Source organism: Lagenorhynchus albirostris, chromosome 20, assembly GCF_949774975.1.
Source record: "Lagenorhynchus albirostris chromosome 20, mLagAlb1.1, whole genome shotgun sequence".
Classification (NCBI taxonomy): Eukaryota; Metazoa; Chordata; class Mammalia; order Artiodactyla; family Delphinidae; genus Lagenorhynchus; species Lagenorhynchus albirostris.
Window position 1 is genome coordinate 37,803,983 of NC_083114.1, and position 15,969 is coordinate 37,819,951.

Sequence of the window (15,969 nt, forward strand, 5' to 3'; positions counted from 1 at the left end):
AGGTAGTATTGTATCATATCATCTCACGAAGGAACTTGGACTTCACGCCTGCAGAGAGAGGGGAACCATTGGAGGGTTTTAAGGGTTTGAGCCTTGAGACAGGGAGGGACCTGTACAGATTGACTGCAAAGAAGATGGATTCATGGGAGATAAGACTGTCAGGAGGTTATCATGCAGGAGTTAGAGCCTGACCTGGGACTGAGGCATGAGGAGGAAGAGAAGGACTGGATTTCCGAGATGTTTTGGAGGAAAATGGACAGGACTTGGCAATCGATTGGCTGTGTGGTTTGGGGACAGCAGGATGACACCTAGGTGGTTGGATGCGAGTGCCTCCACCTAAGACAGGGTTGCAGGATGCTGAGCCGGGGTTGAGGAGGAGGGCATATCAGCTTTGAATTTGTGGGGTTGGTGGCCCTGGGAGACCCCCAGGTGGCAAGTATGCAGGAGGCACTTGGGTCTGTAGCTCTGGAGTTCAGGGGACTGGGGACGCAGCTTTGGAGAGCCGTAGGCTGACTGATCTGTGGTCCAGGTGGTGGCTGAAGCTGAGGGAGGGCATGAGATTGGGCAAGAAGTGGGGAGCGTGAGGAGAGAGGAGAGAGGCGGGGCTGGGGATCTCACAGGGCTGGGTGTGCCACTTTGCATCCCTCCCCTTCCAGGTTGTTAGCTCCTCAAGGGGGCTCTGCCTGGGTCTTTCTAAATGACCCCCCCACTCCCCCCACCACTCTGCCCCGTCTCATCACTTGGGGCTTAGTAAATTTTTTATTGAACTGTGTGATGTGATAGGGCAGTGAGAAGGCCTAGATTCCTGCCCAGTGAGATCTTGGACCATTTCCATAAGCTCTCTGCCAGCCATGGTTTCCTCAACATGGAGATAACACCTATCCTGACCACCTCAGAGTATTTCTATTTACAAGCCTAAACAAATAAGCATACTAATGTACGTAACTCTTTATAGCTTACAACATGCTTTCATAGATTTTTCTCATTATTTGCAAACTGTGTGGGTGTATGTGTGTATAAAACATTAATCATTATTTTTATAGAATGGGTTGAAAGACTTCCGTAAAAATGGTTCATAGGGCAGAACTAAGGGCCTCTTCAGGGCTCTCTCGTGGGAATTTGGCTCCCATCTTAGAGTCCTGACTCAGGCTATAGGAATTGCCGGGGCTCCTCCATGATTAAACAAACACTTACTGGGCTCCAACTCTGTGTTCCTGGCTCCCTGGGACATCCCAAGAAGCATGGCCCTGCCCTACCCTCAAGGTGCATCTCTCCTCCTTGAACCAACAGGCAGGGCAGGACAGGAGGAGTCTAGAAGGCCCAGCGCTGGTGGGTTGGTGGAGGCAGAGACCACCAGCACTTCACCTCCCCCCACCCCCGCAGCACCCCGGGTGGCTCATGTGGAACAGAAGGATGTTTGAGAACAGCTCTGCCTGGCTCCTGGCCTCAGGGTGGTGGCCCCAGAGAGCGTAGGAGTGTGGATTTTGCACAGTATCTGCACAGTCTGTCCTTTCCTGAGGCCATAGAGAACCTCAGGGCCGATGGGCAGATAAGCACACAAGTGGTCTGGCATCCAGGGCATCGAGGTCTTCAGGACTCCCATCATCTGGAAAGTGGCAGGGAGAGGCTGTGAAAGGCTTCTGGCTGTGAATCTCTCAATTCTCTGCTGATCTAGCAGGTGGGGGAGGGGCAGCACATAGGAAGGTGAGGAAGGATTAGAGCAGGCCTGTGGCTGTGCCCTGTGCCGGTGTAGATCTAAATGTTTTACAAACCTTATCTGATTTGATCCTTCCAAACAAACCTTATAATGTGGGTACTGTTATTAGGCAGATTTTAAAGGCAAGGGAGCCAAAGCTTAGGGAATTAAGTAACTTGTCCAAGATCATAGAGCTGGAGCTGGTGAGGCTGGGATCCAAACCCAGGCCTGTCTGCCTCCCCAGCCCTCATTCTTGTTCTCTGTGGGATGTGGCTTCTCCGGCAGCCCTGCCTGCTCCATTCAAGCACCACAGCTCGGCCTCCACAGGCGCAGGCCTCTTCCTCCCTCTTCTTTGGCCTGATTCCCACTTTCTCCCCTGTTGTTGTGTCAGACACTTAGCACCCTCACCCTGGCAGTCCCTGCACTTTCCCAGAGTTCTTTCTTACCACGCCCCATTCCGGGCAAGAAGGCCCATTACTTATGTTCCTGTCATATCCATAAAAGGAGGGCTTACCCTTGACATTCAGACATTTATCTACCATAGGTTTATGACTTTGTGGTCCATGTCTTATGTGTGTTTGCTCACAGCCACACTGACTGTGCTGTGTGTGTGTGCGCATGCGTGTGTGTGGTGTATCTGCCTGCTGGGCTGAAAGCTCTGGAAACCCAGCCTCCTCAGCTGGGCCTCTTGCTGCTTACAGTGTAATCTCTCGGGGTTGGTTTTTTCAGTCTGTCTCCGCAACTAGTCAGTGAGCCTCGTGTGGGCAGGGAGTACAGGCCTGTTCGTCTCTGTAACCCTAGCACCTGGCATGACACCCCATGTTGAGTGTCAGGTGCTTGATGGATGCCTGTGAAGGAAGGAATGAGAGAAGGTGCCGCTGGTGCCGGAAGGTCTTTAGTGATGAGTGGGGACCATGGTCACTTGGCCTGGGGGGTGGGCTGTGCATTCCCCAGCTCTATTCATCACTTCCCCCCTACAGCTCAGGACTTGGAGTCATTTGGAGTTAGAGGGAGGAATTTGAGGTGAAGATGTCAGGGCTGGTTGGCTTCACGAGTTAACACAGGCCAGAAGGCCTATGAGGGCCCAGTCAGCTGGGTCGGGGCCAATAATTGCCCGATAAACCCTGGCCACTGTGCCCTCCCCATCCCTTCACCTTTGTTAGTCGTCCGGGGGGAAACAACTCACTAGGTGGCTTCATGAATTGGGTCCAAGGTGTCATCTTCTAAGGATGCCACTGCATTTCATTATTTCCTCATCCCCATCATGGCAGGTAGAGGGAATCTGCTCTTCCAAGGGAAGGAAAACCAAGTCCACTGACAAACCACTCATCTGTCAGCCTCCTTTCCCATGCAGTTCAGTGTTAGTTACCCTCTATTTGTCAAGCACTGTTTGCCAAGGTGCTGGGGACCTTAACATGAAGACATTGTCCCAGCCCTCAAAGAAAGTGATGGTATGATGTGTGAGGGGCCCACCACATTCTAAATCCTGTGACAGCACACCCAGAGCCTAGCCCTGTGTTCATATATAGTAAGAGCTTAAAAAATCCATACAAACAAAATAAGAGGAATGCTCAGAGTGCTAAGGGAACAGAAAGGGGGAGTATCCAACTCAATTGGGGGGTAAAGGCATGGGATGGGGATGGAAAACTATCAGAGCAGGCTCCTGGGAGAAATAACACTTGCGCTGAGTCTGGTAGGATGGGAATGAACTGTGGTAGAAGGGAGAGGACAGAGGAGAGGTGTATAAGTGATGGGCATCATTCTAGGAAGGAGGAGTAAATAACATGGGTAAAGCACATAGGTAAGAGAGAGCATGACTCTTCCAGAACTTTATTGTGGGAACATGGGATGTTTATGGAGAGAGAAATTAGGTTGAAGAGATTGGCTAGGTGAGAGCATGAAGAATACTCAGGTCCATGACAAAGGGTTGAAATTTAATCCTGTAGATCAGGGTTCCCAACCGATAGGCAGCAGATCCCTGGAAAGCTATAGAATTGTGCAAAGAGTCCAGGAATCCATAAATGCAGTTGTATTATTTTAGTGCATGCTAGAAGGACAACAATCATATGGGGAAGTGGAGAAGCTTTTCTATGTTGAGAAAGGTTGCTTTCAGAGAACAGGATACCCAAATGACCAATACATGTATGAAAAGCTGCTCAATCTTACTAGTAACTAGGTGTATAGTTAGCTAGGGCTGCTGTAACAAATTACCACTACCTAGGTGCTTTAAAATAACAGAAATGTATTCTCTCACAGTTCTGGAAGCCGGAAGTCTGCTATCAAGGTGTCAGCAAGGTTGATTCCTTCCAAAGTCTCTGAGGGACAGTCTGTTCTGGCCTCTCACCCAGCTTCCGGTGGTTGCAGACAACCCTTGCTGTTCCTTGACCTGCAGCTGCATCCCTTCAATCTCTGCTTCTGTCGTCACATGGCATTCTCCCTGCGTGTTTCTGTCACTCTCCTCCTGTAAGGACACTAGTCCTTGGGTTTAAGGCCCGCCCTAATCTAGTTTGTCCTCAGCTTAACTAATTGCGTCTGCAAAGACCCTATTTCCAGGGCTTCCCTGGTGGTGCAGTGGTTGAGAGTCCGCCTGCCGATGCAGGGGACACGGGTTCGTGCCCCGGTCTGGGAAGATCCCACATGCCATGGAGCGACTAGGCCCATGAGCCATGGCCACTGAGCCTGCGCGTCCGGAGCCTGTGCTCCGCAGCGGGAGAGGCCACAGCAGTGAGAGGCCCGCGTACCGCAAAAAAAAAACCAAAAAACAAAAGACCCTATTTCCAAATAAGGTCACACTCTGGGGTTCTAGGTGGACATGAGTTTGGGGGACACTATTCAATCCAGTGCACTAGGGAAATGAAAATATATAAGACACAAAAATTGCTACTTCACTTCCATCATACTGGCAAATATTATAACGTCTGTGACCCAGTTTGTGTTCTCCAGAAGTAGGTGAAGTTTGGGGGGCAAGATGCTTACTAGGGATCACTCCCTGTGAGAGGAACGAGACAGAAGTAGGATTGAGCAGTGGAAGAAGTCCAACTGTAATGCTGGCCTGACAAAGCTTCAGTCAATTTGGTGGAGAGCTCTGGAGTGACTATTGCCCGTCCGAGTGCCCTTCATGGGGCTGAAATGGCTGGTCCTTATATCCCCAGATGCAGGCTGCCCCAGAAGGGCAGGCTCTTGGGAGAGGTGCTCTCTGCAGCTGCAGCAGGCCCTGAAAGAGCTGACAGCTGGAGGCCAACCGCCAAGGAAGGCAGCAAGTCCTTCCTCATGGGGTGGGGGGAGTCTGGTTGGCACATTCACTGTCTACCACAGTCTGACAATACAGAGGTGGTCAAAATGAAGAGTGAGGCAGGCCAACAAATGCTCCCCGCCGACCCGCAAGATGCCCACATCAAACCCCTGGAACCTGTGAATATGACTTTATTTGGAAAAAGAGTCTTTGCGGATGTGATTAAGTAAGGATCATCCTGGATTATCTGGGTGGACCCTAAATATTCTCCCAAGTGTTCTTGTAAAAGAGAGGCAGAGAGGGCTTCCCTGGTGGCACAGTGGTTGAGAGTCCGCCTGCCGATGCAGGGGACACGGGTTCAAGCCCCGGTCCGGGAAGATCCCACATGCTGCAGAGCGGCTAGGCCCGTGAGCCATGGCCGCTGAGCCTGCACGTCTGGAGCCTGTGCTCCGCAGCGGGAGAGGCCACAGCAGTGAGGGGCCCGCGTACCGCAAAAAAAAAAAAAAAAGAGAGGCAGAGAGAGATTGGACACATGGAAGAGGAGAAGGTGATGTGAGGATGGAGGAAGCGACGGGAATGATGCGGCCACAAGCCAAGGAATGCCTACCGCCACCAGAAACGGGAGGAGGAACATCTTGGTCTTGGCCAGTGAAGCTGATTTTGGAATTCTGACCTCCAGAACTGGTGAGAGAATACATTTCTGTTGTTTAAATCCATCAAGTTTGTGGTACTTTGTTACATTAGCCGCAGGGAACCAACAAAGAGTAATGGGAAAATTGCTGGTGGGTATGCGAGTTGGTGAACCCACTCAGAGGCTCTACCTTGGGGTGGCAGTGAGGATCCCGAGTTCTCACACGTAGAGCATTTGGGGCAGTCCCTGGGACACTGGCTGTTCGTATTCCCAGTCCCCACTGAGGTGTCCCTGAAGGGGAGCAACGGCAGCCCCTCCAATGGCAACATCGACATCCACCTCAGACCTGCCCCTGCCCACCTCCCAGCTGCGCCTGGTGTAGCTTCCAGAGGCCAGTCTTTGGCCTGGCCCCACTTATCCCCTCAGCCAAGCTACCCAACCCCCGCCCCCCCAGGATCTCCCATCTTCTGGCCTTCCAGAGGAGGGGGAGTGCTGAGGAGAATGGTAGCCCCTCTCTTCTCCCTGGAGCCTATATCTACTCCCTGGGCAGAGGTCAATAAGAGAAGAATGATCTGTTGGGCCAGATTAGAGATCTATAATCCAGTGGGGCCTGGTGGCTGCATGTCCCAACAGGCACCAAGGTCCTTGAGGCTCCCTTAGGTGTATTTTACTTGCTTTACTCAACAAGGACACATTTCTGAAAAAGTGCGCATTGCATGTTTGTATTTGGAATATCATACTTGAACCTAGTTTTAGGAAGGTGCATTAAAAGGTGGAAAATTCTAGAAAGCAATAAAGCAGTCTTGTGGGGGTGATCTGTTTAAGGGATATTCATAGTTTATAGCTTTATCTCAAACTCCTCTCCCAACCCTGCTCCTCCCAGAAACAAACCTACCAAAGGTCAGGGGTTGGGCCTGACTTCCCAGGCTGGTCCCTCCCAGGAAGGGGAGCTGGGGCGGGCCTCTACCCCTGCACCTGGTCCTGCTGGCATTCTTCGAAGGGCAGGCTACGTGGGTATCCACTGAATCCCACCCACCAGGGCGCATCCTCCAGACTGGAGCTGAGAGAACGGAATTCTGCCCTCCTGGGTCCCACACATCAGAAAGCCCTGAATTTTGGAGTGGGGGCAGGGAGTGCTTCCAGCACAAGCCCCTCCTCCTACAGATGGAAATGCTGTCCTGGCCCTTGGTTACAGTCCTCCAGGATAGTGTCATCCCATCATCCTTCCAGTATCTTCCCAACACCTGAGTTAAGTTTTTAGCCTCTTCTGGTGTCTTCTGGACTGGACATCCACTCTCAAATAGACTGGGCTTTCAGAGAAAGTGACAGATCTAGAAACCTTCTTGGGACAACTGTGTGTACCCCTCATGAGAGGCAGGAGAACCTTACAAAGTAACATCCTCAATTCACATAGACCCCAGGGGAATTGATAACGTATGTATCAGCAAGCCTGGTGTAGCTGAAACCACAAGAAGTGAAATAAATGTGTTTTCTTTCACATTTACCTGCCCCAGGGAGAGTAGGACAAAGGCAAGTGGTTACACTAAGAATTTCTTAAAGACAATACTTCTGTATCTCATTTGTATTTTTTTTAATTAAGTAATTAATTAATTTATTTTTGTCTGCATTGGGTTTTCATTGCTGCGCGCGGGCTTTTTCTAGTTGCGGCGAAAGGGGCTACTCTTTGTTGCGGTCCACGGGCTTCTCATTGCGGTGGCTTCTCTTGTTGTGGAACGTGGGCTCTAGGCGCGCAGGCTTCAGTAGTTGTGGCGTGCAGGCTCGGTAGTTGTGGCGCACGGGCTTATTTGCTCTGCAGCATGTGGGATCTTCCCAGACCAGGGATCAAACCGGTGTCCCCTGCATTGGCAGGCGGATTCTTTTTTTTTTGGCAGGCAGATTCTTAACCACTGTGCCACGAGGGAAGTCCCTCTTATTTGTATTTCAAAGTTTGCATTAAGTACCTGCTATATATCAGGTCAGTATCAGTGATAGATAACTCTGGGCTCCAAGAGCTAACATTCTATAAGGGAGGCAAATACATGACTAGATCATTACAATACTATACATGTGGACTTCCCTGGTGGTGCAGTGGTTAAGAATCCACCTGCCAATGCAGGGGACACGGGATTGAGCCCTGGTCCGGGAAGATCCCACGTGCCGCGGAGCAACTCAGCCCGTGTGCCACAACTACGGAGCCTGCACTCTAGAACCCGTGAACCACAACTACTGAGCCTGCGTGCTGCAACTACTGAAGCCTGCGCACCTAGAGCCTGTGCTCCACAGCAAGAGAAGCCACCGCAATGAGGGGTCCGTGCACCTCAACGAAGACTAGCCCCAGCTCGCCCTGACTAGTAAAAGTCCATAAGCAGCAACGAAGACCCAAAGCAGCCCAAAATAAACAAATGAATAAATAAATTAAAAAGTAATACTATATATGTGTGTGTATACATATTTAATCAATCATGGTATATAGCATGTTAAATAGAAGCATGTGAGTAAGCCCTGTAGGAACAAGAAAATTCCTGGTGGAGCAGGGGGCATAATAATTAATTTAGGCCTTGAGGGATGGATAGGAGTTTGTCTTGGTTTACTCAGGGTGTGGAGAGGCCATTCCTAATCTCGTCCTGTTAGGCAGCTTCTGCACCCAGGAAGGTAGGCAGAGAAAGACCTCATGTGCACATTCAGGGAGCGTTGGGAGAGGAGGCTGCAGAGGCCCCTTCCTAGGAGGGCCAGGCCAAGTCTGTTCCACTATGGGCCGTGGGGAGCCTTTGAAGGACTGTCCGCCTGAGGCCTAGGGGCACAAGGGGATATTTAGGATGGAGGCAAACACGTACTCAAGAGGCCATGAGAAGCTGAACCAAGTAGATGCAGGGTTGGAGATGGTAGGGCAGGTTTGAGAGTTGGTTAATTAGAATTTAGAATGTAACTTGGAGGGAGAGCCAGGGATAGGGGGAATCGTATGCCTTTTCTCTACCCAGTGCCTCGCTCTGAGCCTGGAACGGGACACGGTGCATGGAGGAAGGTAGGATTTCAAGGTCTTTGAAGCCTACTTCTAAGCGAGGGAGCAGGGGATGAGGATGCTTGAGGCTGTGGTGAACCTGGCCTAAGGAGGGGCTGGTGACGCTCAACCCCACCTCCAGGGAGATCTTGAGGAAGGCCCTTCAGGTCAGGAGGCAGCCACAGCCCCCCACCCAGCACCCGCCTGAGGCTTGGGGTAGGAGCGGACAGCCTGGGAGGAGAGCCTGGGAACCGGTCTGCCAACCAGTTTAACCAGGGACTGGTTTCGACTCCGGAGTTCAAAGGAGCTGGGTGCACCCCGTCCCTCCCAGCCAATGGGAGCAGCGGCCCTTAACCCTTCCCCGACTGTGCCCGGGGCAACGTCCAGGCGGCAGTTCATTCCGGGGAAGGGTCTGGTCTCTTTGGGGCATGAAATGGGTGGGGGTGACCTTGGTTATGGTTGGGGGTTGCCACCAGGCACCTGAGAGTGGGGAAACTGAGGAGAGAGGCTCCCGTGTTCTCCCCACCTCAGACTTCTCTCAGGATTGCCTCCTCCTGGCTGGGCGGTCCCTGGAGGACCCTGGCTTCTGGGTGGGTGCGGGGGGTGCTGGGGTTGGATTTCTGGGGTGATGAATATTCATCAGGCAAGCCAGCCTCTGCTTCTGTTTACTCAGCCGGGAAGGGCTGGGTTTCAGGTTCACCTTGACTCCTGGAGCTGCAGCGCCGCTGAGCAGGTACCCGCTCCTGCACCTGTTTCTGTCTCACCTGCCGCACAGCTGCTCCTACTCAGCTCTCCTGGCCTGAGCCTTGCCTGGCGTGGCACCCCGGAGGCACCCCTACCTCCCTCAGCCTCCCTCGGGGCAGCTCCTCCACTCAGCTCCTTCTCTAGGGAAGCTCTCGCCTTCAGCCCGGAGCGATCGGGATCACAGGTACAGGCAGAGGGTGGGCAGGAGGGGAAACCAAGGCACAGACCTCTGTCAGGGGACCCAGTTCTGCCTCCACAGCTGACAGGCCCAGCTGGGAGGGGGAACCAGGCACGCAGTCTCCCATCTCTCACTAGGTGGGCAGGCAGAACTCCACTCATCCCACTGGCTTCTTGGAGTAAATCCAGGCCTCCAACAGAGCTCCTTCTGGGAAAGTTTAACTCCAGAGCGGGGCTCTGTTAACTCTTGTGAGCTGGAGCCTACCACCTCCTACCCCCCAGCCTGGAGGATGTTTCTGGCTGGCCAGTAGGAACATCTCCCTGTCCTATCCAGGGTACCCCAGTCTCATGCAGAGTGAAGAAATACCACAGGGGCCCTGCAGAGAGATGGGGGATGGGGGTTCTGAGTTCTGTCTTGCAACATGGACGCTGACTTGCTCCCTCAATCCCCCTCCACCCTTCCACCTCCACCCCTGTCAATGGTTAACTTGTCCCAGCTCAGAAGGAGCCTAGCCCAGTCTGGGCAAGGCCCTTAGGAGAGCTCACAGAACCCAGCTGGCATGGTGGGGGCTGTCCTGGGGTGCCTACATGCATGCCAGGGTGCTGACCACCATAGGCGGGGGTGGGGGCAGGCTGTCCCGTGAGGCCCTTTGTGGGTTCCCAAGCTGTGCAAACAGCAGAGGTGTAGCTTACATCTTCAGGGCTGATTTCCATCATCCCATGGACGGCAAGGCCCCGGGGCAAGGGCCCTGCCCTCAGCGCGGCCTGCTCAGGGTCCTGCACAAGCAGACGTGTCACCAAACGCCGAGTCTGTTCAAAATCCCAAGTACCTTCCCTTCCCCCAGGCCTCCCTAGCCTCCTGTGACTAGGCATGGACCTGTGGCTGTAGGCATCTGGCTCTTTGCAACTTTGGATACCTGGGAAGTTTGGCTATCGTGTCACTTTTTTTTTTTCTAAAGCAAATCAGATTTTACACTACTTTGGGGTAGCTCACTATGTAAAAGAATCTTATAGCCAGGTTATCTTGTGAAACAAAGAATAGTCCACTAATTTATCTGTTCCGCAAGTTCAGATTTCCATAGGTCAGGCTTGCCTAGGGGGCCAAACACCTGCTTACTGGTGCGCGCATGTCCTCCTGGACAGGAGGGATAGCAAGGCATGGCGAAAAGCACCTTGGAGAGACCAGAGTTCTCCAAGGCCAGGAGACAAGGGCGCCGTGGTAGAGGCTCCAGCGCAGGGTCCGAGGGCTATTCCGACCTCTCTCTGTGGTTTTCTGACACAGTTTGGTGGTTACTGTCGGTTCAGGAGCTGGATCCTCCACTCCCCACGTTCCTTGGCAGTGGGAGGTGGTGGGGCTGTGGACTTTGCCCCGGACCGGGTGGTGACTGGGGCACCCGCAGGCCAAGCGCGCGCCCTGCTCCTCCTTCCCAGCCCTCCCCACAGCTCCTTCCAGAAACCCATCTGGCACACCGGGTTCTGCGCAAGGCTGTGCCCAGCCCAGGGGGCAGACTGCCAAAGCAAAGCTCTCAGGCTATCCCCTTGGTGCGCTCACCTCTCCAGGGTGCCCTGAAGGTATTTATCTGACTACTCACCCCTCCTTCACTTTCTTTCTTTTTTTTTTTTTTGCGGTACGCGGGCCTCTCACTGCTGTGGCCTCTCCCGTTGCGGAGCACAGGCTCCGGACGCGCAGGCTCAGCGGCCATGGCTCACGGGCCCAGCCGCTCCGCGGCACGTGGGATCCTCCCGGACCGGGGCACGAACCCGCGTCCCCTGCATCGGCAGGCGGACTCTCAACCACTGCGCCACCAGGGAAGCCCCCTCCTTCACTTTCTAAGTGGGAGCTGCACTAGATCTCCCTGGGATTCTCTTGCTACTTGAGCTCAACTCGAGGGACAGAGCTGGCAAAGTGCACAGAGAGGTGGGAAGCAATCCACTGGGTATCTGCTTTGGGCAAGGGGATGGGTATACGGAGGGCCAGGGGATGACTGCAACAAGAGGGCCATGGAGGCAGGCACTCAATTCATTCCAAGCCTAGGTCAGTATCCCGCTTTCATTTTTTCTGAATTTGATATGCTCCCCCTCTAAAAGAAATCCAGACTCATTATGGAAAATCTGGGAATCAAAAAATGGAGAGGAGGGCTTCCCTGGTGGCGCAGTGGTTGAGAGTCTGCCTGCCGATGCAGGGGACACGGGTTCGTGCCCTGGTCCGGGAAGATCCCACATGCCGCAGAGCCTGCGCATCCGGAGCCTGTGCTCTGCAACAGGAGAGGCCACAATAGTGAGAGGCCTGTGTACGGCTAAAAATAAATAAATAAAATAAATAAAAACAAATAAATAAATAAATGGAGAGGAGAAAACATCCCCTATTCCTTCTACATAAAGAAAACCAATATTAATCATTTGTCATATTTCTTTCTGGTCTTTTTAGAAAATGTAAATGTAGTTAAGACCATCAGGGGTTTTTTGTTTGTTTGTTTTTTGGGTTTTTTGGCCACGCCGCACAGCTTGCGGGATCTTAGTTCCCCACCAGGGGCTGAACCCAGGCCCTCGGGCCCTCGGCAGTGAAACGGTGGAGTCCTAACCACTGGACCGCCAGGCAATTCCCAAGACCATCAGTTTTTAAAAGGAGGTGACACGTTTGCCTGGGCTTAGGCCGGCTGACCATCTAGCTTTCTGTACTGTGTACTGTGGCTATCGCACCCTCCTCCTCAGGACTTTCACAGCCATGCCACGGAGTCCTGAGAACCAGACCACCAATCCCTCCGGGCCCAGAGATGTCTCCATTTCTCATTGCTCTGCGTGCTTTTTCATTGATCTTAATTCCTCCAGTCTACGCTCTCTTCTTCTTGTGGTGTCCAGGCAACTTCATCTGCCAGAACTTCGACTAGCTCAGGCGGCAACTTTGTGGAAATTAGTAAAAGGCTAGGCCACATCTGTGTCACGACAGGGGTGAAGCCTGGATTTCAGCCCCCTTGCCCCACCTCTTGTGGGGTATCCTTATGGAGGGTCCAGCCTGTGATAACCAGATCCCACATGTACCTCTTGGCCACACCAAACTTCCTTCCAAATGTTCAGGTCCCCTTCAAACCCCTGTCCTTGTGGAAGCCATATGGGGAAGGGGACCCACCCCTCAATAATTATCACATTAGCATAAATGTTATTGAATACTTTGCAAAGCATGTCTACCTCCTGGGCAGGAATTAACGTTAGAGCTAAATGTTAGGGCTGAAAGGGATGGGTGAGGACACCGAGGTCCAGAGAAGTAACTTGCCAGAGGTCACGAGGCTGGAACAGTCCTCGGGACTTCCGGCTCCCAGCCTGACATTTCTCGCCCTTAGAAAAACCCCGGCTGCTCATTTAGTCGTGGTGGGGACCACTGGGAAGTCCAAATTACTCTGACCGTCACAAATCCTATTTAATTTTGTAATGAATTCCAAGTAAAATGAACAGGGTGTTTCTGTCCGTCTGATACCAGCGGACCATCTGTCCACTCCTGGCAGCAGGGCCTGGAGGTACAGCAGGAACAGCATGGGAAGGAGGCAAAGGCCTGGTTGCTGTGTGACCGGGGCGAGCTCTTCCCCTTCCTGCAGCCCCAAGGGGCCTGGAGTGTCAAAGCTGCCTGGCAGTGGTGTTTGGTTGTCCCATTGTCCCCTCCGCCTGGCTCAGATGGCTTCCCCATGGATGTCTTCTTGGCCACCCCTTCCCCAGACCCCTCTCTCTCCTGATATACCCCAAAAGTATTGCATCACCTACCTGAATCCTGGGTTCATTTGGCCCCAGGCTTCAATTCTTTCAAGCCCAGGCTATGAAAATAGCCCACATTTGGGAGACTAGAAAGGGGCCCCCGCCCCTTCTCCCCACTGACCCCTTTCTCTACATCCCCTGCTCCTGCAGAAAGGCCCACCCTCGGGTGTGAGAGCACCATGACCGAAGTTGGTTGGTGGAAGCTGACTTTCCTCCGGAAAAAGAAATCCACTCCCAAGGTGCTGTATGAGATCCCTGACACCTACACCCAAACTGAGGGCGGCGCAGAGCCCCCAAGGCCTGACGGCGGGGGCCCCAACAGCAACTTTAACACCCGCCTGGAGAAGATTGTGGACAAGAACACGAAGGGCAAGCACGTCAAAGTCTCCAATTCGGGCCGCTTCAAGGAGAAGAAAAAGGTCCGAGCCACGCTGGCAGAGAACCCCAACCTCTTTGATGACAGGGAGGGCAAAGGACAGTGAAGGGGGCCAAGGAGGACGCTAGCACCTCCCCACTCCCTGCCATCAGCCGGATCTGAGACGGGAGCTCGCCACGCTGGCCTCTTTGGCCACAGCTGAAGCCTCGGCGGCAGTCGATGCCTGCTGGCAGGAAAACGTCTGGTTTTAGGTTTGTATTTATGTGCTCCAGCTTTCTGGAAGGCCTGAGAGATCCCAGGTCCTCCCGCCCTCCCCCACCACACACAAAGGCACTCCAGTTCAAGGATGAAAAGTCCCACTCAGGAAGGACAGCCCTCCTCGAAGAGGTGGAAGCACCAGAAGGGAGGTGGGCGTGGAAGGAATGGAACAGGGAGCTGGACAGACCTCACCCCCTCCTGGGACACAGGGTCAAGGGTGAGTTTGAATTGCTGCTCCCTCTATTTTCTCTACCTGTGATTATTCTCTGGATCGATTCTGAGAGTGCATTTTCCAGAAGCCACGTGATGCGGGGTGGCTTCCTGGAGCTGAGGCGGAGATGCTGAACTTGAGCTCACCTCCTAACTCAGGTGGGAAACTTCCTGGAACTCTGCCCCCAGGTGCAGGGGGAGGGCAACCCTGGCACTCCCTAGGGGGTGCTGCAGAAGGCCAGATTAGGGACCCCACGGGTTCCTGCACATACCCTCAAAGGAAAGCTACACTGCCCCGCGGGTCCAAACTCAGAAAGGGGGTGGGAGGCTCTGACAGGAGCCCTCCTCACCCTACTAGTATTTAAGATGGATCAGCCTCAGAGGTGAGTCCTGCAGCCTTGCATTTTGTTTAAAAAAATCCTCGTAGGTTTCTCTCTTTGTAATAAACAATGCTGCAGAAGCAGAGAACCTGTTTATGCTCTTGTCTTGCATTTACTGAGATGCTGTTTTTCATGCCTTTACTCTTTTTTACTTTGTGTTCGAACTATTCCTCTCAAGCACCAGGAAGGGTCCCCAGGTGTAAAAATGTAGCACCTGGGTCACTAACTTCACCACCAAGCCATCTTTAGCATCTGGAGATGAAGAGAGTAAAGGAGGGCGCTAGTTACACCTCAGCAAGAGAGGCTGTCAGGGGCTCCAAGAGAATGGAGTAGACCTTTGGTGACCAATCCCCAAATCTCAGTGGTTTGGTTTGGGATCCAGATGCAAATTCTGGTTCCCCCCTTAGTAGCTGTGTGATGTGGGGGAACATTAAAGAGAAGAAAAAAGCAGCAACAGCAACAATAACAAAAAACACCTCCTCTGAGCCTGTTTCCTCTTCTGTAAAAGGGGCTGTAATAATACCTATTTCACAGGGGGTGGTCAGTATTAAGTGGCCCGTAAGTAGTCCTATAGTAGGTGCCCAGTGAATATCGGTTTCCTTCCCCTTCCTTTATGAAGGAACTCCACTATAGCCCACAGCTACCGTTTAAGGACAAGGAGAGAGCTTACTCCCTATGCTGTTAGGTCCAGACCCAGGAGCTGAGAACTGGAAAAAATTGGCCAAACCTTTGGAGCTCATGGTGGGAACAGAGAGAGACCAAGGTGACAACTAAACAATGTGATTCTGTGGCTTCCAGGTCAGCTCCTCGCAGGCTACTGGGCCACCCCAGGGAGGTACTCAGGAAATTTACCAAAACAAACAGACCTGTACAAGGGTGCCTTTGTTAGGTGGCCTCACCCAGGCCACAGGGAACTCTGAGGATGAGTGTGGGAGACCAGGGGCCAGAGGGAGGGAAGGCGGGCTCAGGTGTGCTGCCTTCCCCAAAGCCTCTTCCCGTATCCCTCCCCACCACATGGAACTTTCTAGGGTCCCATCAATCACTCAGCCCATAAGGCCTCCCATGGAGGAGCTGACTTTCCCAGGGCTGCAGCTCTGCCTAGGGTTAGCAGCTGACACTCACAGAGGGCTTCTGACAGGCTAGGCGCTGTGACAAGTCCTCCACAAGGGTCCTCCTTTAACTCAGCACAGGTGCTATCAGTATCGCTGTTTTCCACTTTTCCAGGTGCATTTGCTGAGGCTTAGAGAGGTCAAGTCACTAGCCCTAGGTCAGGGCTTGCAGTGGCCGAGCTGGGACGGAGGCCAGAGCTGTGCACATGACTGCTGCACCACACAGCCCCTTCCACACTTGATTTTTATCTGCTTAGGGAAGGGAAACTGAGGCTCAGAACAAGGAAAGGAGCACAGTCACCTTCTGCAGAAGGGGAGGTGGGGTTATGCCTGGGCCTCGGGATCCTGGACGGCAAGCACCATCCGATGGGGCTGCCCAGACCCTGGAACCAGTGAGGGAAAGTCAACCAGCTT

General features: G+C 53.0%; 1 protein-coding gene across 1 annotated transcript; it reads left to right on the forward strand.

The window, feature by feature from the left end:
- The first annotated feature begins 9,371 nt into the window (after positions 1-9,371).
- PRR15L (proline rich 15 like) lies at positions 9,372-14,518 on the forward strand. Its single transcript, XM_060134405.1, has 2 exons — positions 9,372-9,485; positions 13,373-14,518. The coding sequence occupies exon 2, from the start codon at positions 13,402-13,404 to the stop codon at positions 13,702-13,704; it is 303 nt and encodes a 100-aa protein (XP_059990388.1). The 5' UTR covers positions 9,372-9,485; positions 13,373-13,401; the 3' UTR covers positions 13,705-14,518.
- Positions 14,519-15,969: the final 1,451 nt, after the last annotated feature.

Coding starts and splice junctions, on each gene's coding strand:
- PRR15L (XM_060134405.1), top strand. CDS start 13,402: ATGACCGAAGTTGGTTGGTGGAAGCTGACTTTCCTCCGGAAAAAGAAA.